Genomic DNA, 25075 nt, shown 5'->3' with positions numbered 1-25075 from the left:
CTCTGATACTCAACTCAACTCAGAGGTTCGCTTCAGCGGAGAGCAGGTTACACATCTGATGAGTGACCTCGCACCCACCGAATCCCCCCACCACTTCTGAAAGCCGGAAACACACCCCCCAAGCACTCGGCCACGGCCGCGCATGCTCCGTGCGAGGGGGCGGGCCGCTACTCCCGCCGGAAGCGTTCTTTCCCAGGCGGCGTTTCCTTCCTGTGTAAGGCTGGTAAGGGCTCCTGCGGCCGCTGTTTCAACCCCGGGGGTGAGTAGCGGCTTCCCGCGGGGCTTCGTGGGGCGGGAGATGGATCCAGCTGAGCTCCTTCAGGGACCCGCGCGGGCCTGGGAAGCCGATCTCGGGTCACCTCGCCGTCCTTCCACGCCCTACCTCATTGTCGCCTCTCAGCTTCCCGCAGCCCTTCGTTTCCACCGGATTAACCTCCAAGGGCGTCCCGGGCTTCGCATTGGCGCCCGGCCCGGCCTAGGCCCTTAAGTCTCCGTTAGCGCTGCCCCCAGGACGTAGGCCCTTTCCAGGGAATCTCTAGGCAGCCTGGTCGCTGCGGTGACTTGAGGATCGTTCCGGGCGACCTCAGAACTGGGGTCCTAGGGAAAGGCGGCCAGAACGAGCCGGGTCTGATTGTCGCACAGGCGCTACCACCTCGTGCAAAAGTGGAGGTGGTTCTTCAAGCCTGGGCACGCTTTCGCAGAGGATGGTGCTGTTAATAATAACCCGTCCTTTATGTGAGTGTTGGCAGGCTTTCTTTGTCACAGGCAGTGTTCATAGGGCCTTGATGTCTGCGAAACTGGGACTTCTGGGGTTGAGAAAAACTTTGTAGAACACTGCAGTGAATTAGAAAGGTGCTGTAGCATGAATACCATACTCTTGGATCTTAACCTGCCAGTAAACTGCTTATTGAGGAGGTGGTACGATTTTAAAGTTTACTACACTGAAATGGAGAAACTCTTTATAATGGAGCTATATGTTGTTATATTTGCCTAACAAATAACTGAGTTAACGGCGTTTTGCCATATTTCTTGTTTGTACATGGCATCATCCATGTTTATGTGTATATTTGTGTGTTGATCCTAATGTTCATACAAAATTGAAATATAGCCCATAGTGTTGTATGCATGTGCAACTTTTATTATATATTCTGCTGTAATGGTATTGTTACCGTAACAGCCTTACATTGCAAGCATATCAATGTCATATGAATGATAGATGAGTGTATAATCAAGTACTCAGTTACAGCCTACAAGTAGAAGTTTCACTTTCATTTCTGGATTTTGAAGTCATTTTAGAAGAAGGATCCCTTTTAGAAGTGACCAGGTCCAGAGTACTCTATTGCAGTTAATAGTTTAATTATAGGAAAATATATGGTTTGCAAAGACTTTGTCTTGATTTTTCTAATAGGTTTAAAAATTGTTATCTCGTTGAATGGGGTATACTGATAGTTGTCCTAGTTCGTGTATTTCAGTGACCATCCAGTAGATGGCAGTTTTATCACTACTAACTCAAAACTTTTGAAAACATTTTATTTGACTACCACTAGTTTAAGTTATGGAGAAGGAAATGGCAACCCACTCCAGTATTCTTGCCTGGAGAATCCCAGGGATGGGGGAGCCTGGTGGGCTGCCGTCTATGGGGTCACACAGAGTCGGACTCGACTGAAGTGACTTAGCAGCAGCAGCAGCAGTTTAAGCTAATAAATCTTTATTTTGCCTGTTGTTTTATTTTCAGTTGTGAATAATGCTCCCACATAATGATACCACATGTTCCAACTGAATTTTCAAATTTACTGTGTTAGAATAAAGACTAGAGAAGACAGTTTTCCACTTACTATAAGAAGGAGAGTATTGTTAACCCATTTTTAGAAATCCATGATGATGATAGAAAGCACACTTTTATTTGTTCCATAAGAGATTTTTAACTATATGGCTTTTCTCTAGCTTTTTTTTTGTTGTTGGAGAGGGGGTTGGGTATTCAAGCTTAATTTTTAATAAGATAATAATGGACTGTGCATTCTTGAAGTAAAGTAATTGTATCTTAGCCATTATTGTATACTCAAGATACAGTAGGCAATATATACACATGCTTGATAAGTGCTTTATTGTATGAATTAAGTCATTTAATATCCCTAGGCCAAAATGTCTTTATCCAAAATAAAGGTTTTTCAGTTATTTAATTTAAACCCGATTGTTAAGTTTAAATTAAATAGTGTATTGTTGTGAAGTGAATGTCTCCTAGTGATGCAGAAGGTTGGAATCCTTGACTTTTCTTTTGGAAATCGTTCAATAGTCTGACACCAATTCTGTTGGAATGACTGAAGAAAATCTTTAATTAAATAGTACTAGTGAGAATAGAAACAATAATTTTAGAGCTGGAATGACCATAAATTAGCCTATGAAGAACCTAATTTTCACCTGTTGTTCTGAGTACAGATTTTGGATTCCTTTTCACACAAATGCAAAATATACATTCCCCACCTCCCCACCCCCCTCAAATCACATAGTACTCAGCACACTCCTTGTGGAGAGAGTATAATGGCGTTATTTGAGGCCGAGATTCTCTCTCAACATGTGACAGTCACATCATCCCTAAAGCTTATTCTACTGGATGGTCATTGCCTTTGACACAGGTGTGCATGCCTCCTGTAAGCCAAGCTGTGGTTGATGTAACTTTTTAGGTATATGTGTAAAAATAGGCATGTTGCCTCCTTTTTTCCTCTTTATCTTGGGTGAGAGCTGTATTTTTGTGGCTCAAACATTTTGAAGATTCTGCTTGTTTCATAACATAGCTAGGTTGTTGGAAATAGTAAGATGACTCCAAAAATTTCATGTCACGTGTGAATTGAGAACATGGCATGTATAAATTTTAGCAAGCTTTGGAAACCTTTAAAAGTAAGTATGAGGGAACAGCGAGTCAGTTCACAGTTTGAATTTTACTCAGAAATTACCTCGTATACCATTACATTAGTAAAGTATTTCATTGTTTGGTTGCCTTTTTTCAGTTGTGTAAGTAGTATAGTCATTATTTTTCTAGATTCCCTGAAATAGTTATTGAAAAGTTCTTTAAGAGAGTAAATGCCTTAAGACATTTACTGCATTTTTGAATAGAATTATTCTGTACTTAAAATTGTTTGAACTTTTAAGAAAGTTTATTAAAAAATTTAATAAATAAGCCTGTTTCCAAGAGGAGCTTAAAATGTGTTTGTTTACTTAATATTTAAAAATCCATTTCTCCTTAACTAAAACAATTACAAGGTAGGTAATGTTGACTTTGACTAAAAGTCAGTTTTTCTTGTTTAGTTTATGCTACCTATCAGTCTCCCAATTTTAATGAATCTAGTTATTATCTGCTGACATTTCTATTTGTTTTTTAAGGTTAACAATCAAGATGGTACATGCTGAAACCTTTTCTCGTCCCTTGAGTCGGAATGAAGTTGTTGGTTTAATTTTCCGTTTGACAATATTTGGTGCAGTAACATACTTTACAATTAAATGGATGGTAGATGCAATTGATCCAACCAGAAAGCAAAAGGTAGAAGCCCAGAAACAGGTATGATTAAAATGTTTGAGGATCATTTTTCTTGTAGCTAACAGATACTTTTTCATAAAACTAAGGATATAGTAGAATTATAAATTAATGACAAATTCTATAAGACCCATGTGGAAATATGTTTTTATATAATATTTAATTTCATTATTCCTAAACAAAGTGTTTTTTGTTAAATCCTTTTCAACTGTATAGGCAACTTAGGAGAAAAAGTGAAGAATAAAAATATTATAGTATTTTTAGTGAACATTCTAGTTAGAATAATTTTTCAGCTTATAAATGAAGGAATCTAGGTAAAATTTTTCAACACACTAAATAAAAATTTTTATCTTCAGTAATGGTATACATTTTACTTTGTGTAACGTGTAAAATGTTCCTGTTTTGTAAATAAGTTCATTTGTATTGTATTTTAGACTCCACATATAAGTGATATCATATGATGTTGTCTTTCTCTGTTTGATTTATTTCACTTAGTACAGTGATCCCTGGGTCCATCCATGTTGCTGCAGATGGCACTATTTCATTCTTTTTTATGGCTGAGTAGTATTCCACTGTTAATATGCACTGCACCCATCTTCTTTCTGCATTCATCTGTCCGTGGACTTTTAGGTTGCTTCCAGGTCTTGGCTGTTGTAAATAGTGCTACTGTAAACATTGGGGTGCATGTATCTCTTTGAATCATAGTTTTCTCCTTATAGAGCCCCAGAACTGGGCTTGCTGGATCATATGATAGTTTTATTTTCAGTGTTTTAAGGAACCTCCATACTGTCCTCCATAGTGGTTGCACCAGTTTACATTCCCACCAACAGTGTTGGAAGGTTCCCTTTTCTCCACACCCTCTCCAACATTTATTATCTGTAGAATTTTTAGATGATGGCCATTCTGACTGGTGTGAAGTGATACCTCATTGTAGTTTTGATTTGCATTTCTCTAATAATTAGCAGTGTTGAATGTCCTTTCATCTGCTTATTGGCCATCTGTATGTCTTTGAAGAAATGTCTGTTTAGGACTTCTGCCCATTTTTGGATTGGATTGTTTGGTTTCTGTTGTTGTTACTGAATCGCATAAGCTGTTTGTATATTTTAGAAATTAGGCCCTTGTCAGTAGCATTGTTTGCAAATATTTTCTCCCAGTCCATAAGTTGTCTTTTCATTTTGTTTATTGTTTCCTTTGGTGTGCAAAAACTTGTAAGTTTGATTGTGGAAGTTGTGTTCGACTCTTTGCAACCCCACGGACTGTACAGTCCATGGAATTCTCCAGGCCAGAATACTGGAGTGGGTAGCCGTTCCCTTCTCTAGGGTATCTTCCCAACCCAGGGATCAAACCCAGGTCTCCCGCATTGCAGGCAGGTTCTTTACCAGCTGAGCCACAAGGGAAGCCCAAGAATACTGGAGTGGGTAGCCTATCCCTTCTCCAGCGGACCTTACCAACCCAGAAATCAAAGTGGGGTCTCATACTCCAGGGAGATTCTTTACCAACTGAGCTATCAGGGAAGCCCTGATAAGTTTGACTAGGTCCCATTTATTTCCTTAGAAAACATTGCTGTTATTTATGTCAGAGAATTTTTTGCCTATGCTTTCTTCTAGGCATTTTATGGTATCATGTCTCGTATTTAGGTCTTCAAGCCATTTTAAGTTTATTTTTTGTATGGTGTGATCATCTTTTCTAACTTGATTGATCTGCATGCAGCTGTCCAGCTTTCTCAACACCACTTGCTAAAGAGAATGTTTTTTTCCTCCATCGTATATTAAAGATTTTAGGTGATGTTCACAGCAATGTTTTATGAATAATTCACCTTACTGTAGCATATAACAGGAATTGGAATCAGTGTCAACTTAAAAAAGATGTACTATAAGAGTTGTGAGTTAAGTTTTATTGGGGGCAGAATGAGGACTACAGGCTGGCAGATAGCACCTCAGATAGTTCTGAGAAACTGCTCCAAAGAGGTGGGGGCAAGGTCAGTGTTCATGATTTTGGTGAAGGGGGAGTTCATGCAATCAAGCACTTATCTTACAAAAAGGTTTTCTGCTGGCCACAAGGAGCTGATGTCTGAATTACGAGGGTTGTGCTAAACTATCGTGATGGAAATTCTTGAATAGCTAGGTCATTTCCAAATAAAGATTCAGGAAGGAGAAGGCTGCAGCTGCCACTACGGCATGTGTTATAACCCCTGCATTCGTAGCTGCTCCCACAACCACATCAGCACAGGAAAACCAGAAGCAGAGCCAGAGCCTAGAAAGGTGCCTGAAAGTGAGGCTGAAGGTAGCCTTGATGACTTAGAAAGGCACCTGCATGAAAAGGCCCTGAGATCAGTGCGGAAGGCTCAAGTGTACCCACAGTCCTAGGTGGAAATGCTTGTTATAATGTACATTTTATTTGGTTTGTATGCAATTCAGTTTCAAAATTGCTAAAATGTGTTTGAGCTTTAGACTATAATATTTGTTGTAATAATTGCTAGGTTGAAGTTCACCACGTGAAAAAGAAAAAGGGCATGGATATACTTTGCAAAAGATGTCCACAGTGTATTAGTGATATTTTTTCATTGACAGATGACATAAATGTGTTTAGAGTGAAATATTTTAAGTCAAAAAAGAAAAATCCCCTTTTTAAAAAAGGGGGTTTAAATATTCTTGGCCTTCTTATGGTTCATTTAAATACCCCTGGCTATTCCCAGAGGTTTTTCTTTCTACTTTTTCTCTCTTTTTTCACTTTTTCTCATTTGAGTCTTAGCACCCATTTATGATGCTTTCAATCTTGTATGGTTTGCAAGTTTGCCCAGAATTACTGTTGAACTACCACAAAAGTGTAAATGAATATTTTAATGCCACACTCTTTCCTGTCGCCTGTGGATTCTCTGCTGAAATAAATCAGGATTCTAGCTCTATGATGAGAAAGAAAATGAAAGCATGTTGTGCCAGGACACTGGGTTTATATAGATGTGTAACAAGTTCATTTGAAACACTGGAATTTCATTCTTTTCTGTTTTTTTGTAAAGGCAATTAACTAGTCCCAGGAAGGATCCTTCAGTTATATAAAATTTTGTTTTATGAAAAAAAAATTAAGATTCAGAAATATTAATTACTGAACACTAACTTTCTCTTACAGAGAAACTAGAGATTTTGGACTATTAATAAATAATGTCCGATGCCATCCTGAGATGTCCTCTATAAGAAAGCAATTGTAGAAATGATCACTGGTATTTATGTTTACCAATCTACAGGATACTAATATAAAGGACAGTTAGTTCATGATTGCTTAAGGAAAGTGCAATGTGATTTTCTATTAAAGAAGGTATGAGGAATGGAATTGATTTTGCTAAGGGGACAGGAAATTGTCTCATTTACCCGGGGAGGTGGATGGGTACAAGGGGCCACTGCTGGTACCAAGGCTCCATTCCTCAGAGAGTTCAGGCAAAGGAAGGACGTCCACTCTGGGTCTTTCCTTTTCTTTTTTTTCCCAAAAGCACTGGTTTTATTTATACAGAGTCCTAACCATTTCAGTGGCAGCAAGAGTGGGAGAAGTTCCTTTTTGAATCGAGGGGCCCCCAAAATGTTGGTCTGTTGTTACCAAACACACAGGCAAGTGGTGTCACGGATTTGGTAAACTAACTACAGTGTCTAGTCTCTCTCTGCTAGAGCAACAAGGTGAGCGTCAATCTCTGCTTCTGTAAGAATCCTGAATTTAGGATTTTCGACTGTAACTACTCCAACTTCTATTTCTAAACGTTTGAAATCAATTGATAGAACAGTAGACAGGCATGTAATCGCAGTTTCCACTGTTTGTTCAAAGGTCCAATCAGATTTCTTCTTTACTTTTTTTTCCAAGGAAGCTGGTTGACTCAGTTTGTTTAACTCCTGCAGCAGTTGCTTTAAACCCACAATAGTAACCTGCAGGATCACACTTGTACACCTGAGGGCCTTGTTCTTCATCTATACCAGTTAAAATCATACAACAACCAAGAGGCCTCGTTTCAGCATTCTGTGTGTAGACCTGAGAAATATCAGCAGTTCTTTTACACAGCATGTCCACGGGAATTTCGTAACCATACTTGTATTTCCAATTAGCTGCCTCATAGCGTGCCCTCTGTACCTGGGATCTACTGTCAGCTGTCATTCCTGTCATCACACAGCCAATGTTTTCAGTTATCTTGAATAAGTGAGTCACTGTGCTGGAATCCAGTAATTTGTCAGGTACTTTCTTCTGTGTGACAATTACTGCACAGTCTTTCCCTCTGACAGCTACTGATGTAAGGCCACCCTGGTTAATAGCCTTAAAAGCATATTCTACTTGGTAGAGCCGTCCCTCGGGAGAAAAAATGGTAATGTGTCGGTCAAAACCAGCGCTGGAACCCCGGGACATGGTGCACCACTATTCCGAGCACAATCTCCCACTCTGGGTCTTTTCATCAGTCGTCATAACTGTCAACTTAAAAGATGCACAACGTGAGAGTTGCCAGTTAAGTTTTATTTGGGGCAAAGTGAGGACTGCAGCCTGGGAGACAGCACCTCAGATACCTCTGAGAAACTGCTGTTTATGAAGGTGTCAGGCAGGGAGCAAGTAGGTCAATATACGTGATTTTGGTGAAAATGTTCGTGCAGTCGAGCACTTTTTGTACAAAAAGGTTTTTCTACTGGTTCCAAGGAGGTGATGTCACCATGAGGGGACTTACTTAGTGCTTTTCTAAATATGAGGAGATCCAAGGATGAGTTCAGGTCAGTTCAGTTGCTCAGTTGTGTTGGACTCTGTGACCCCATGGACTGCAGCTCGCTAGGCTTCCCTGTCCATCACCAACTCCTGGAGCTTGCTCAAACTCATGTCCATCGAGTTGGTGATGCCATCCAGCCATCTCATCCTCTTTCGTCCCCTTCTCCTGCCTTGAATCTTTCCCAGCATCAGGATCTTTTCCAAGGAGTCAGTTCTTTGCATCAGATGGCCAGAGTATTGGAGCTTCAGCTTCAGTCCCACCAATGAATATGCAGGACTGATTTCCTTTGGGATTGACTGGTGTGATGATCGTGGAGTTCAAGGGACTCTGAAGAGTCTTGTCCAACACCACAGTTCAAAAGCATCAATTGTTCGGCACTCAGATTTCTTTATAGTCCAACTCTCACATCCATACATGACAACTGGAAAAACCATAGCTTTGACTAGGTGGACCTTTGTTGGCAAAGGAATGTCTCTGCTTTTTAATATGCTGTCTAGGTTGGTCATAGCTTTTTTTCCAAGGAGCAAGCGTCTTTTAATTTCATGGCTGCAGTCAGCATCTGCAGTGATTTTGGAGCCCAAGAAGATATCAGTTCCTGAAAGTAATATCTGTAGACCTGTTCCAGCAGTTTCTCTGGAGCACAAAATGCCTCATTCTCAACCCTAGACTCCCTTCAGGGTATGTCTAAGGTCAACAGCTGTGGCAGCACAGGATTCAGTCCTCTCAGGGACAGAAGACAAATGCCCTTGGCAAGTGCCAATATGTCACTGACAAAGGAAACTAGAAGGAAGATCTATCTGTTGGTTATAGACAAGTAGTGCTGGCAAAGACCTAGAATAAAGGAGTGACAAAAGGAGTGGAGTGGGTAAAGTAGGTAAATGTTCAAAGGATTTTGTGATGATGAGAAAAGGGACATCTTACAGATGAATCTGAGATTTGTCTGGAATCCTCAGACTCATAGTACCTTTTATAGAGTTTTAGAATCTGTAGATGGGGCAAATACTTGAGAAGGTGACGTTTGATTTGGGCATATTCAGTTTGTGTTGGTGGTAGAAATCCAAGGGAAAATATTCATGGAGCTGTTGAAATTGTAGGTCTAAATGGCAGGGGAAGGATCAGTCTTTGTGTTAATCACTCAGTCATGTCCATCTCTTTGTGATCCCATGGGCTATAGTACACAAGAATCCTCTGTCCATGGGATTCTCCAGGCAAGAATACTGGAGTGGTTGCCATTTCCTGCTCCAGAGGATCTTCGTGAGCCAGGGACCGAACCCTGGTCTCCCACCTTGCAGGCAGACTCTTTACCAACTGAACCACCGGGGAAGCCAAAAAGAAAGTGAAAGTTGCTTAGTCGTTTCTGACTCTTTGCAACCCCATGGACTGGAGTCTGCCAGGCTCCTCTGTCCATGGAAGTCTCCAGCAAGAATATTGGAATGGGAAGCTATTCCTTTCTCCAGGGGATCTTCCCAACCCAGGGATTGAACCCAGGTCTCCCACATTGCAGGCAGATTCTTTATTGTCTGAGCCACCAGAGAATCCCAACAGTCTTTGGAGATTGCTTATCAGATGCCTTTAAGTAATTGGACTCATTAGAGCAGTGAGTCTTGGTAAGATAGGGTACGCCCCAGGGCTATTAGTGTGTTGTTGTTGTTGAGTCCCTAAGTTGTGTCCTACTCTTTGTGACCCCATGGACTGTAGCACACATGGCTTCACTGTCTTCCTAGAGTTTATTCAAATTCATGTCCTTTTACCTTTTATCTTTCCCAGCATCAGGATCTTTTTCAGTGAGTTGGCTCTTTGCATCAGCTGGCCATAGTATTGGAGTGTCAGCTTCAGCATAGTCCTTCCAATGAATATTCAGGGTTGGTTTCCTTCAGGATTGACTGGTTTGATATCCTTGCTGTCCAAGGGATTCTCAACAGTCTTCTCAAGCACCACAGTTTGAAAGCATCAATTCTTTAGCTCTCAGCCTTCTTTAGAGTCCAGTTCTTAGATCTGTACATGACTGCTGGAAAAACCATACCTTTGATATACATACAGACTTGCCAGCAAAGTGATGTCTCTGCTTCTTAATACACTGTCTAGGTTTGTCATAGCTTTTCTTCCGAGGAGCAAGTATCTTAATTTCATCACTGCAGTCACCATCCACAGTGATTTTGGAGTCCAAGAAAAGAGAATCTGTCACAGGTTCCAGTTTTTGCCCTTCTATTTGCCACAAAGTGATGGGACTGGATGCCATGATCTTAGTTTTTTTAATGTTGAGTTTAAAGCCATCTTTTTCGCTCTCCTCTTCACCCTCATCAAGAGGCTGTTTAGTTCCTCTTTGCTTTCTGCTATTAGAGTAGTATCATCTGCATATATGATGTTGTTATTTCTTCTGGCAGTCTTGATTTCAGCTTGTGATTCATCCAGCCTGACATTTCACATGATGTACTCTGCATATAAGTTAAATAAGCAGGGTGACAACACAGCCTTGTCTTATTGCTTTCCCAATTCTGAACCAGTCCGTTTTTCCATGTCTGGTTGTAGCTGTTGCTTCTTGATCTGTATACGGGTTTCTCAGGAGGCAGGTAAGGTGATATGTTATTCCCATTTCTTTAAGAATTTTCCACAGTAAAATTTGAGGGTTTTTTTTTTCACCAAATTACTATTCCACTTTGCTCCTTCAGCCATTAGGATTTATACATTCAAATATCTGTTGAGAGCATATGTAATATGTCACTACCATAGATACTAGTGACTGGGAGGTCTCTAAAGGAGATGTTATGTAATATAAATAATAGGCTGAAGAGTAAACCTTCATTTAGGGGATAGGAAGATGGTGCAGACCAAGTGGAGCATGAATAGGTCAGTATGGTAAATACCTGGACTGACTTTCCTGCTGAAAATAACTAAACAATCTACATATTTTAAATCATAAAGTCATTCATGAGCTTGCAAGAAAATAAAGTATGCAGATAAAAAATGTAAAGCAAAAATTCAGAAAGGTAAATTGAATTTGATGGCTAACTTTTACAATTGGTGGAATTTGCTAAACCTACAAAATTTGAGCTTCTATTTTTATGATCCGGAGGAGGTCAGAGTACAAAGCACAGTACCAATCCAAGATGTAGAGAGCCTCAGAGATGATATTCTTTGACCCCCAAAGACTGTATGTATTTAACTAAAGACACAAATGTAGTTATGGTTTAGACAAAGAAATTTAAGTGGTATTTAACATAAGTTGAAAAATGCACATAAAGCATCAAGAAAGCTGGTTGAACAAAAATTAACTTTAAGGCAAAAATATTAATAGAGAAAATGAGGTTCAGTACAGGATGATTAAAAATTCAATTCACCAAGAAATATAACATTTCTGTATTTGTGTGCATCTATTAATATAGCATTAAAATACATAAAACAAAAATACATGGAATTACAGAGAGAAATAACATATTCATCATCATGGTGGAAGGTTTTAAACATTTCTTTCAATAATTGGTAGATGAAACATTTTTAGAGAATGTAGATCTAAACAAATAACAAGCTTTATCTGTGCCTGTATGTTGTACATTGTACCCAAAACATGTTGAGTGCATCTCCCAAGCATGCATATAAGATTTGTGACATTAAACCAAATGCTGGCTTAGAAAGCAAAATCTGAAGTTTCATTTTACTGGTAGCATATTTATTACAGGACTTCCCCTGATGGCTCGGTGGGTAAAGAATCTGCCTGCAATGCAGGAGACACAGGAGACACGGGTTCAGTCCCTGGGTCAGGAAGATCCCCTGGAGTAGGAAATGTCAAGCCACTTAAGTATTCTTGCTTGGAAAATTCCATGGACAGAGGAGCCTGGCGGGTTATAGTCCTTGAGGTCGCAGAGAGTCAGACACGACTCAGCAACAAAGCGCACACACACTGGCTACATTGCAGCACAATGCGATGGTTAGATCCAGTAAGTTTGGAGAGTAGGGAACATTTCTAAATAACTCTTAGATAAAAGAACACATAGAAATGATATTGTAATTTAATTAAACTTAAAATATTAGCTAGTATTTAGGGAGAATTTGGGGCTTCCCTGGTAACTCAGCTGGTAAAGAATCCGGCCGTAATGCAGGAGACCCGGTTCCATTCCTGGGTCAGGAATATCCTCTGGAGAAGGGATAGGCTACCCACTCTAATATTCTGGGGCTTCCCTGGTGGCTCAGTCAGTAAAGAATTTGCTTGCAATGTAGGAGACCTGGGTTTGATCCCTGGGAAAGGAAGATACCCTGGGGAAGGGCATGGCAACCCACTCCAGTATCAGGCCTGGAGAATGCCCATGGGCAGGAGACTGGCAGGCTACAGTCCATGGAGTTGCAAAGTGCTGGACTCAACTGAGCAACTAAGCATAGCACAGGGAGAACTTATGCTCTTAAGTATTTTTATTTGAAAAGAAGGTAGAAAATTGATAAAGTAAGTATCCAACTTGGGCTGAGGAAAATGTTTTTAACGAAGTAAACCCATGGATAGTGAACGAATGTAGATAATAAAGATAGAATGAATTAATAAAAAGTAGAATAATGAGAGAATGAATAGAAATATAGAAAACGAATATATAATAGAAAAACTCAGTACTAGCAAAAGTTGGTTATTTGAAAAGACTGATAAAATTGACACTTCTGTAAGACCAATCAAGAAAACAGTGACGCTACCAATAACTGTTACTAAGAATGATAAAAGACAATGCAATGGCAGATGCTGTAGGCATTACAAATTAAGACAGTTAATAATTATATCAGTAAATTTGAAAACCCTAATGACATAGACAGACTTAGAAAATTGTAAATTACCATAGCTGACTTAGGAATTAGAATATATGAATAGTTCCATAACTATGAAATAAATTGATATTGGAAAAATATTTCCATAAAGAAAACTACAAGCTCATAGGATTGTACTGGCAAACTCTAGCAAGATTTAAGAAACAATAATAACAATTTTATATGAACTTTTCTAGACAGTAGGAAAAGAGGAAACACCAAACCTTTCTAAGAGGGTAGCATAATGACAATTCCAAAACTTTAAAATGAATGTAAAAATTTTTAATGAAATACTAGCACCTAAGTTGTGATAACCAAAGGTATTTTCAGACATTGTTGAATGTCCCCTGGGGATACAAAGTCACCCCTGATTGAGAACCACTGTTTTAGAGCGTGGCCTAAAAAGAACACGTGTGGGATGGTTTCACATGTGGGATTTATAGAAGTACAGTGAAAAAGAAGAGTTAAATGCTGTTATGGTTATAGGCAGAAAATAGGATACCTTTTACAGCCAACACATTTGAAGTCAGTGAAAGAGAAGTTATTTGTAAGAAAGAGCTAGAAGAATCTGGAAAAGGCTGCTTTATCCATTAATACAGTAAATTTATAGAGGGTGGCTAATGAGGAAAAATGATGTGGTTCTTAGCACTTTTAAAAAGTGCCATAATACTATATGATCAACACACATCCTAATCCTGTAACTAACCTACAATCATGCTGTGTGATGTGAATATTTTTAAGAGTAGCAATATTGCTGACAAATAGCAAGATTATATATAATCAGAAGTGTTCTAGGAAAATGTAACAGCAAAAATCTAGGTAAATGTGATTTATCAGGGCACCTTCATTTCTAAAAAGATTCACTTAATTGAAATGTGAATATGTTGTCTCTAGTGGCCACAAACTCTAATCATGTAATTGAGGAAACCAAAATAATATATGTGATGGTTAAAATATAGGCTCAAGTTGGGACTGCCTGGATTCACATGTTGTCTATTCCATTTGCTAACTTAAACTAAGACAGATAACTTAGTCTGAACTAAGCTTCAGTTGCTTTCTCTGTGTTGGGGAAAAATTGTACCTACCTCATAGGATCTCTCTGAAAATTCAGTGAGTTAATCCGTCTAGAGTGTTTTGTCATGATTTATGGCACATTCATTAAATGTTTATCCTTATCCTTATTTTAATTGAAAGCTTTGTTGCTTTACTAGAGCTTACAATATAAGGCTGGTTTTGCCCAGCTCTAAAAATATGTGGAAGTGAAAGTGTTAGTTGCTCAGTCTTGTGGGACTCTTCGCACTCCGTGGACTGTAGCCTGCCAGGTGGCTCTGTCCCTGAAATTTTCCAGACAAGAATACTGGAGTGGGTTGCCATTCCCTTCTCCAAAAAATATGTGCAAGCATACTCCTAATTCAAAATTATTTTTATTGTCTCTGGTTGCCTAGCCTCAAGAATTGACTTTAACTAAAAAGGGTAGCATCAGAGAACAATCTGAAATTAGGTAGGTCAGAACACCTGTTGTAGATATATAGGTAATTTCAGGAAAGTTAGACACCTGTTTTCAGATACTCTACAAATTTAAGGACAGACACTTCAATTGTCCATTTCTTAATACCCTGAACTCCTTGATCTCTCGTGTTAAAGCTTCATCTGCATCTGTTATAATAATCTTCCTAGGAAAGAGAAATCTGATTGTACCTTAGAGTCTCATTGTAGCACTGAGAGGCAGTGTATTATATTTCTTCAGTCATGTGCTCTATTTTCTCATTTCCCAAGAGCTGATTTAAACTGCCCTGGTTTTTGTAGAGTAGACCTTCAAATCTTTTTTTTTTAACCTAAGGACTTAACAGTGGGGAAGGATGAAATCAGATGGTGTAGAATATCTGGAAAATCTTGCATGTCTGTTCATTGCTCTATAGACTTCACAGATACATGTTTTGAAGTGCTAGTGTCTAAATAACAAACTAAAGGAGGTTGCTTGTTTTTTCTTTCTAGGCAGAAAAATTAATGAAACAAATTGGTGTGAAAAATGTGAAGCTTTCAGAATATGAAATGAGTATTGCTGCTCATCTAGTAGACCCTCTTAACATGCATGTATGTATCCTTAATCTTATTATTTTTTTTGCTCTAATGTTTTCTGTCAAGAGTCCCAAAGACCATAACTAGGTTTAATGATTCTTTAGGAGGAATCACAGAATTCAGTGCAGTCATATTTATGAATATAAGGTACTACAGCAAAAGGATTTAAGACAAAATCAGCAAAGAAAGAGGGGACATGTAGTGAAGTCTACATGTAGGAAATCAGACAAGCTCCCAGGAGTTCTCCCAGTGAAGTCACACAGAATGCACTTAATTCTTTCATCAGAAGTTTGTGAGAATGCATATCAAATGCTTTCCATGAAAGAAGCTCATTAGAGACTGGGCATTAGAGTTTTAATTGGGATTGGTCCCATTTTCCTAACATGTATCAAAATTCTAGACTCACAAGAAAACAGGTGTCCACCATAAACCATATTGTTTACAGTTTAGACACAGCAAGCTGTTTTCTTGTCTGGAGAATGGAGGAAGCTACTGAAATCTTTAGTATCTCCCATACTCCAGCCAAGGGCTAGCTGTGCATGCAAGCCTCTCTAAGGATAATAGTCTCAGGCCCACTTGTAGTAACCTTTTCAGCACACATTTGTTTTGTTAAACTTGTACTTTTATATATTCACCTTTGTGGCATGTAAAATTACTGCTGTAAGTTGATGTTTGACTTGGAGTTGAAATCTAAATTTTTATGATCAAGTATGATAGCACAAGATTCTGAATCTCAGTTTTTCCATTTATGGCCTTGGCAAATTATTTCCTTTTTTGAGTTTCTATTTCCTCATATGTAATCCAGGGACAATGTAATTTCTGCTCTTCTTACTTCTAAAGGATTATTTTGAGCATCAGATTAATGTAATTTATAAATTCTGAAATCCTAGGTGAATATTTTGTAACATAGGTATAAATAAATAAATAGAATGAAATATGATATCCTTATCTCCAAATTTAGGAAATAAAAATGTACAGTGTCTATTAATATCTTTGTGCACAGAGACATACATGCCCTTCCAGAATTAATGCTCCATTTGAAATGAGGATCCTTTGTTATAGTTACAATGAAAATAAATGATGATTTTTTTCAGTTCTGGCTATGATTTTTCCCTTTTTTTTTTATGGTGGAGAATAAATAAATCTGTTTCAAACATTGCTTTTGACCAGCCCCACCTCCAGCCCCTTTACTCTTCTAAATCAAAGCTAGGTTGTTTTTGTTTGTTTCTCAGATAATTTTTCAGTTAGTTTATAGACTGCCCTCCCCTGACTCCCTCCAGTTTTTTTTTTTTTTTTTAAAGCTGAGTCAGAAGGCTTTAAAATACACAAGCTATATCTATTTTGAACACATATATCCCCTGTTACTCTATAAATACAGAAATTTTTGACACAGTTTCCTTTTGATCAGTATAGTTCCAAAGCCCAGTTTGGTGGGTTTAGGCCTTGTTTCTAAACTCCTTCCTGTTATGTTAGACAGCATCATGTATGAATTAGGCACACTCCTGGTGAGCTCTTCCTATTAACTCGTGCTAAATTATCTGTCTCAGCTAGTTCTCAATCATCTTGGCGTGGAGCATTTCTTCCTCTTAATAGAGTGACTTCAGCTTATTAGATCCCTGCCAGACCTAGTTCATTTTTTTTTTTTAAATGATAGGTAGTTGACTATTAAATTTCTTTTTGCAGCTCACAATAGTTTAATAATTTCAGTATTGCTTAAGAATACTTACATTAATATATCATTTTAAACTTATTATTTAGGTATAATCAAGTCTTATCATTTGGGGTTTGTTTGTTTTTTACTTCAGAGAATATACATTAGTTGTAAAATTTCATGCTGACTTTATCTTTTACCAGGTTACTTGGAGTGATATAGCAGGTTTGGATGATGTCATTACAGATCTGAAAGACACAGTCATCTTACCTATCAAAAAGAAGCATTTGTTTGAAAATTCCAGGCTTCTACAGCCTCCAAAGGGTATGTTAAAAGTTTATATTTGTGAAAATATTAAAAATCTGGAGAACACGGAAATTTTCTGCCTTTATAGAACTGACATTTTTGAAGTTGGATTTTCAAGAGATTGCTGAGATCCAGTGAATGATTTTATAAGTAATAATTCTAAGATAATTGCTCATTCTTCAGCTTTCCAAATTTAGATAATTTTTCCCCTGTATAGATATTACATGTCAAAATAATCCCTTTATTTCAAATTCATATTTATTTCAAGAAAATGAGATTAGGGAAATCAATGATAAAAAAGATTCAAAGTAAAAATATGGGTCTTTGTCAAAAAGAAGATAAGACTTCTTTTTGTTTTTTCACTATTCTAGTGATTTTTTTTCCCCCTCTTTTGGTATTTCTGTTTACTTTTAGATTACAATAGGTTTTTTTGTTTTTGTTTTTTTAGAAGAAATAGTGAACGGATGAACTAGAAATTAAGAAATTAAATGTTACTTATTTTTTTTGTTGTTTTGTTTTTTTAAATGTTACTTATTTTTAAGGGAAACATTTTCTTATTCCTAGTTAGTAATAACTGCAGAAGCCTTGTAACTCAATAACAGTATTTATAAATGCATCCTTAAATGCAGTGCATCTGTTATTAATCATTCACATATTGATCATGTTTAAGGTTTATTAAAGGCAATTCAAATGTAGCTTTCTTGATAATTGACAGTAAGATCTATAGAGGTGTGTTGCCATGGCTTTCAGATACAAATTCTGTAGTGTAGCTTATTAATTGCCATCTAGTAGAAGCTTCTCTTTATTGTATTGTCAAAGCTAGTGAGGTTGCTAGTCAGGACTGAAATCAAATTATTAGATAAATACATTTCTCAAAAAAGTAGGATCTTTAAAAATATCAAAATAACATGTATAAATTGTAGTTGTTTATAATCTTAACTAATTTTACAGCTATATCAAAAAGTGCATTAAATTATATTTCAAAGGTAATTGAAGCCATAGCTGTACATTTTTATGAAGTAGAAAAGTTTTGTTTCTGGTAAATAAAGGGTGAAAGTTAACAAAAATTGTATACTTTTTCATTAACTAAAACAGCAAATCTGATTTTTATTGTATTTATTTTATTTTCTGAAACAGCAAAACCGCTTTTTTTCCCTCCTAACAAAATGCATTTAGTTCATTGTGATTAAGAGAAAGTTTTCCCCAAAGAAGATTTCAAATGATTGATCTGTACCTAGATCAAAAGAGTAAGATAGCAATTGGATTATTAAGTTCTTCGCTACGTTCTTGCAGATTGTTTATAGTGTGAAGAATGAACTTTTGTGAATTTTTATGTCTCAGTTTCACAATGCTAATGAATGTAGGAAATTTTCTCTTCAGTGATGTTTTAGGTTAGGTAATTGGGTGACTTAACCAATTGGACTTGGTTTAAAACCCCAATTAGCATAGCAGATGCCAAATTAGGGGGTACTTTAACAGCCTTATGTAAATCTGGTTTTTATTTAAATGCATCATCTGAAACTAAGGGTGGTTCCAAATTTTTATAAGTTACGTAAGTATTTCCTTATTATGTGATCTAAAGCAGCAGCCCTCAACCTTTTGGCAGCAGGGACCAGTTTAGCGGAAGACAAAGATCATTACCCCGAACTGGACTGTTTGATGAAGGGAGGAATCATGGGGGTGCTGTAACCCCAAGTAGATGTCATCACTGACACAAACTTAGGATGTAGCACCTTCCTTTCTACTCTAAGAAAAGAGTAATAAAAATAGAAATGAATATTGTGAAGCATTTTAGTATGAACAGAATTAATATTATGTTGATTATCCCATAAACTCGCAAATCTCATTCTCTTAAAGGAGATAATAAAATATGTTAATTTCCAGGTGTGCTTCTCTACGGGCCTCCAGGCTGTGGTAAAACGTTGATTGCCAAGGCCACAGCCAAAGAAGCAGGTTGTCGATTTATCAACCTTCAGCCTTCAACACTGACGGATAAGTGGTATGGAGAGTCTCAGAAACTGGCTGCTGCTGTTTTCTCCCTTGCCATAAAGCTACAGCCATCCATCATCTTTATAGATGAGATAGGTATGCTATGTTTTCTAAACAGAGTGCAGTGGACTACTTGCACGCTTCCTTCTGCTTATGTGTTTGTCCAGGGTAGGTACCTAGAAGTTGAACCATCAGATTGTGTGATTGTCCATCTTCAACTTCATTAGGATCACTAGTGTTAATTACTGTGTTACACCAGTTCTTCAAAGTGGTTATACCCATTTTCACTCTCATCAGTATATAGTTTGTTTCCTTACATCCTCCTCCCCAAAACTTCTCTTTTCAGGCAGTGACATTAATTTATGTCAATTCAAAGAGCAAGAATCATTTCATTGTTTTGTGTTTGCTGCTTACTAGTACAAGTTTGTGCATTTTTTAGCAAGTGGATTAGTGATTTAGGTTTCCTTGCTTGTAAATTGCCAGTTTTTTCTTTGGGATTATTTGTGTTTTTCTTAGTAATTCTTTGATAATGTTTTAATATGATTACAAATATTTTCTAGACTGGCTTGTCTTTTCACTTTATGATAGTTTGTTTTATGAATATTTAAATCTAGTTTCATTTGTTAGTCTTTTTCTTTTATGATTTATATTTTGTGTGTCTGGTTTACAAATCCCTCACTACCTCCTTAAATGCTCTTGTTTTTAAAATATATAATGTAAACTAGGAATCTAGTTTAATTCCTTGCCATATGGACTGTCAACATAAATAGATCATCTTTCTCTGTCATGACTTTTATATTAGTGAACTTTTCTCTATTTAACATTTTATGGATCATCTATATTTTTGTTACATTAAGTTAAATAAAGCTACATTAGTTAAATAAAGCTACATTAGTTAAAACTGGCTTTGAATTAATTTTACTATTATATGTAATAAGCTGTATAGAATTATACATAGAGAGGTATAGATATGAAGTATTTTGGTTACATGTTTGCCTTCTGTATCTTACCAATTTATTCTTTTTTTTTCCTTTAAATTTTGCATAAGAGAACATATTGCTAGATTTTTTAAAAATTTAATATGAGACTCTTTAATAAGGAGTGTGGTCAGTTTGCTTTTCTTTTGACAGCTGACAGATTTATTTTTACCACGTAGCTGTGTGCCTTTTATTTACCAATCTAGTGGACTTTTGTGCTTTTTCTTTTTATTCCCTTTTCCCTGTTGTAGTAGCCTTTCCCTTTTCCAGGGGATCGTCCTATCCCAGGGATCAAACCCAGGTCTCCTGCATTGCAGGCAGATTCTTTACCGTCTGAGCCACCAGGGAAGCCCCTTAGCATAGCTACTCATCTTAAAAATCTAGGCTAATTATTTCTCCCCTCTTACCAAATAATACAGGGATCTTAGAGCTCTTGAATACCAATCACTCCTCTCATCTCTTACATGTTTCTGATAACAGTTTCTCTTATTTTTTACTTTCTATATTAGTTGTTATTTTTATATTGGCATTGCTTGTTTAGAGGTCCACTTTGCCACTTTTTTTGTTCACTATTACTTCTTGAACCTGCCTTTTCTGGATTTAAGTTCCTCTTTCTGAAGTCAAAATTCTTTCAGCAGAGATTGTGAGTACAGCCGCTTGTCTTTGTGTGAAATGTGTTCACTATGTGTTTTTATTTTTAAATGATAACAGAATTATATTTCCTTTCAATATTTTAAAGTTAGAAGTCCTTTGTCTATCAATCTTTTTGTTACTTTTGAGAAATCTGCTTATGACCCACTATTTCTTTGTAAGTTAATCTATATTTTCTGTCTACTTGCTATTCAAATTATAAGATTTCTACTTTATTATATATACATATATATGTATACACACACACAGAGAGTTCTTCAACTCTACTTAATTTTGAGGCATTTCCATAGTTTTAGCATCTAGGTCTCTACCATATCTCATCAGTTCTGAAACACACTATTTTAGTTTTTTATATTTTAATATCTCTGAAATTGGGATAGCATGTTATAATTTAATTGGCAGAATTTTTTCCTCTTTTTTAAAAAATAATTTTGTTTATTTGTTTTTGGCTGGGCTGGGTCTTCATTGCTGCATGGGCTTTTCTTTAGTTGCAGTGAGGCAGAGGCGACTCTCTAATTGTGGTGTGCAGGCTTCTCACTGCGGTGGTTTCAGTTGTTGTGGGGCCCGGGCCCCAGGGCTCGGGAGCTTCAGGAGGTGTGACACCTGTCTTCAGTAGTCGCAGCTCCCAGGCTCTAGAGCGCAGACTCAATAGTTGGGGCACATGGGCTTAGCTACTCCACGGCATGTGGGATCTTCCCAAATTAGGAATCGAACCCATGTCTCCTGTATTGACAGGCGAATTCTTTACTCCTGAGCCACCAGGGAAGCCCCAGGCTTTTTCTTCTTTTAGTATTATAATTTGCTTGGCAATATTTTAAAATTTTTGTTGATGCATAAAATGATATCAGTCATTGAGTAAGTTATAAAAAGCAATTCTTTGCTTGGCTATATTTAGTCTTATAACCATTGGGTTTGTAGTCTATTAAACGTTAACCTTTGAAGTTCTATTTATTTTTCAGATTTAGCTGTTTTCACTATGGCTTGCTCTTCTGTTAGAATTTCAGTCCCTTTTATGTCTTCAGAATTTAAAGCATACTATTATAATACAGTTTTTTGGATTGTTCTGTTTTCTGAAATTCTACTTCTCCTTTATATTGTTAACTGTTTAACAGTAATTTGTTTCCATGTGTCATTTTTCACTTTAGATTGCTTATGACTTGATTTTATATGAGAGTTCTGTGTTGCCTAAAATGATCCAGAGTTGTTTTGTGTCTTCTACTTAGAGCTTTTAAGATCTAATTTCTTAACATGGATGTTCTTAGACTGAAAGATGGTTCGAATTTAGACTTCAAACCTGAGAGAGAGCCCCTGTGATCTTGGTTTTTTAATTTTTCAGGGGGTACGTATTTTCCTCCAGAGCCCAGGCATAGAAGGACAAGCTTCCTTAACTCCCTATAGTGATGAGCAGAATTTTTTTCATGTCTATACTTTCTGTGAGTGTACATCCTTTTGGGCATCTTTTTCTCTCTTTCTTACAATCTCAGATATTATAATATACTTTTTAAAAAAATTTAATTAAAAGGCTATTTTTTTTAGAGCAGTTTCAAGTTTAAAGTTGAGCAGAAAGTACAGTGCCCATATTCCCCCCCATAAACAGTTCTCTATTAATATTTTGTGTTAGTGTGATGTATTTGTTATAATTAATGAACCATTATTATTATTAATAACTGAAGTCCATAGTCTATATAAGGTTCATTGTTTTCTGTTGTACAGTTCCATGGTCTAATAAAGTATATCATGCATCTTCCCAATATCAGAGAGAATACTTTCACCACCCTAAAAATCCCCAGTGCTGTACATGTTTATCCCTCTCAAACTCCTCCCAAACTCCTGGCTACATCTTTTCATATGCTTATTTGCCGTCTTTGTATCTTCATTGGTAGGGTCTTTATCCGTATCTTTTGTTCATTTTTTTAACTGGGTTGTTTTCTTGTTGAATTTTAAGAGTCCTTCATATGTTTTGGATACAGGTCTTTTGTCAAATATGTGTTTTATAAATATTTTTTTCCCATTCTGAGGCTTGTCTTCTCTTAAACCATGTCTTTCCCAGGACAGGAAGTTCATTTTGAATAAAATCCAACTTATACTTTTTTCTTGGATGGACTGTGCTTATGATGTTATATGTAAAAACTCGTTACTAAACCCAGGGTTTGATTAATTATTTGAGATTATATAAAGAATAAATAATTTATTGTTAATTTCTAAGGTTAACAATTTTTTTTCTTCTAGACTCCTTTCTACGAAACCGTTCCAGTTCTGACCATGAGGCTACAGCCATGATGAAAGCTCAGTTTATGAGTCTCTGGGATGGATTGGATACTGATCATAGCTGCCAGGTATTAGAAATCTGCCTTACTTTGTGTTATTGTTGATGGTGGTAGAAAATGTGTCCAGTTGTTTGTTAGGCTTTTTTACAGTTTTTTTTTCCCATAAATTATACTTAACAATAAATGGTGAGAATCTGAAAGAATATGATTTGTGTATGTCTTCATCCATTCTGAGGGCTTCATAATTAATAAAATGTTAAAAAAAGATTGCCCAAATGCCCAAAACAATACAGCAGAAGAGAGAAAAGCCAGGTATTAGAACCTTTAATGTCATAGAAAAGGAAGTGACTAGCTCTGAGTATTCTGTACATTTCTTTTGACTCTTACTCTAAGTCCTTTAGTCTTGACTCTCAGTTCTTATGTCACTTAATTTTTTTGTATAGTAGTGTAGTTAACCCCAAACGCTTTTATCCCTCTCCCACACCTCTCCCTTTTGGTATCTATGGTTTGTTTTCTATGTTCTGTCAGTCGGTTTCTATTGTAGATTCCACATATAAGTGATATCATGTGATGTTTGTCATTCTGTCTGAAATATTTCCCTATGATAATCTCTAGATCCATATTGCTGCAGTTGTCATTATTTTATTCCTTTTTATGGCTGAGTAATAGTCCATTGTATGTATGTACCACATCTTCTTTATCCATTCCTCTGTTGTTGTTGTTAAGTTGCTCAGTCGTGTCTGACTTTTTGTGACCCCATGGACTGCAGCACGCCAGGCTTCCCTGTCCATTACTATGTCTCAGAGTTTGCTCAAACTCATGTCTACTGAGTCAGTGATATTATCTAACCATCTCTTCCTCTGCTGCCCTCTTCTCCTCTTGCCCTCAGTCTTCCCCAGCATCAGGGTGCTTTCCAGTGAATCAGCTCTTTGCATCAGGTGGCTAAAGTATTGAAGCTTCAACTCCAGCATCAGTCTGTCCAATGAATATTCAGGGTTGATCTTCTCTAGGATTGACTGGTTGATCTCCTTGCAGTCCAAGGGACTCTCAAGAGTCTTCTCCAGCACCATAATTCAAAGGCATCAGTTCTTTGGTGCTTAGCCTTCTTTGTGGTCCACCTCTCACATCCATACATGACTACTGGAAAAACCATAGCTTTGACTATCTGGACTTTTGTTGGCAAAGTGATGTCTCTGCTTTTTAATATGTTGTCTAGGTTTGTTATGGCTTTTCTTCCAAGGAGCAAGTGTCTTTTAATTTCATGGCTGCTGTCACTGTCCGCAGTGATTTTGGAGCCCAAGAAAAGAAAACCTGTCACTGGTTCCACTTTTTCCCCATCTATTTGAAATGAAGTCATGTGACCAGGTACCATGATCTTAGTTTTTTGAATGATGAATTTTAAGCCAGCTTTTTCACTCTCCTCTTTCACCCTCATGAAAAGACTCTCTAGTTCCTCTTTGCTTTCTGCCATTAGAGTGATATTATCTGCGTATCTGAGGTGGTTATTTCTCCTGGCAGTCTTGATTCCAGCTTGTGATTCACGCAGCCTGACAATTTCACATTATGTACTCTGCATATAACTTAAATAACCAGGGTAACAATGTAACAGGCTTGACATACTTCTTTCCCAAGTTTGAATCAGTCTGTTGTTCTATCATTGGGCATTTAAGTTGCTTCCATGTCTTGGCTATTGTAAATAGTCCTCCTGTGATCATTGGGGTTAATGTATCTTGTGAAATTATGGTTTTCTCCAGATATATGCCTACTAGTGGGATTGCTGGATCATATGTTAGCTCTATTTTTAGTTTTTAAGGAACCTGTATACTGCTCTCCTTAGTGGCTGCACCGAATTACATTCCCACCAACAGTGTAGGAGTGTTCCCTTTTCTGTACACCCTCTCCAGCATTGATTGATTGTAGATTTTTTGATGATGGCCATTCTGACCCGTGTGAGTGATAGATACCTCACTGTAGTTTTGATTGCCATTTCTTAAATAATTAGCAATCTTGAGCATCTTTTTATGTGCTTATTGGCCATTATTATGTCTTATTATGTCTTATGTCTTATTGTCTTCTTTAGAGAAATGTCTATTTAGGTCTTCTGCCTATTTTTTTTTT

The 25075-nt window shown here is 37.2% G+C and overlaps 1 protein-coding gene and 1 pseudogene across 1 annotated transcript in view; one reads left to right on the top strand and one right to left on the bottom strand.

Annotated features, from left to right (window-relative positions):
* The first annotated feature begins 120 nt into the window (after window positions 1-120).
* Window positions 121-25075, top strand: part of ATAD1 (ATPase family AAA domain containing 1) — a 40349-nt gene continuing 15394 nt past the window's right edge. Inside the window, exons 1-6 of the mRNA XM_061162115.1 lie at window positions 121-259; window positions 3379-3553; window positions 15033-15131; window positions 16971-17091; window positions 18958-19158; window positions 22920-23026. Of these exons, the coding sequence (XP_061018098.1) occupies window positions 3392-3553; window positions 15033-15131; window positions 16971-17091; window positions 18958-19158; window positions 22920-23026 (690 nt within the window). The 5' untranslated portion in view covers window positions 121-259; window positions 3379-3391. The remainder of the gene's footprint in view (window positions 260-3378; window positions 3554-15032; window positions 15132-16970; window positions 17092-18957; window positions 19159-22919; window positions 23027-25075) is intronic.
* LOC133070213 (proteasome subunit alpha type-6-like) lies at window positions 7020-7955 on the bottom strand (annotated as a pseudogene).

This window comes from Dama dama, chromosome 15, assembly GCF_033118175.1.
Source record: "Dama dama isolate Ldn47 chromosome 15, ASM3311817v1, whole genome shotgun sequence".
NCBI lineage: Eukaryota > Metazoa > Chordata > Mammalia > Artiodactyla > Cervidae > Dama > Dama dama.
The sequence above is the reverse complement of the archived record's forward strand: the minus strand, read 5'-3'. Positions and strand labels throughout refer to the sequence as shown.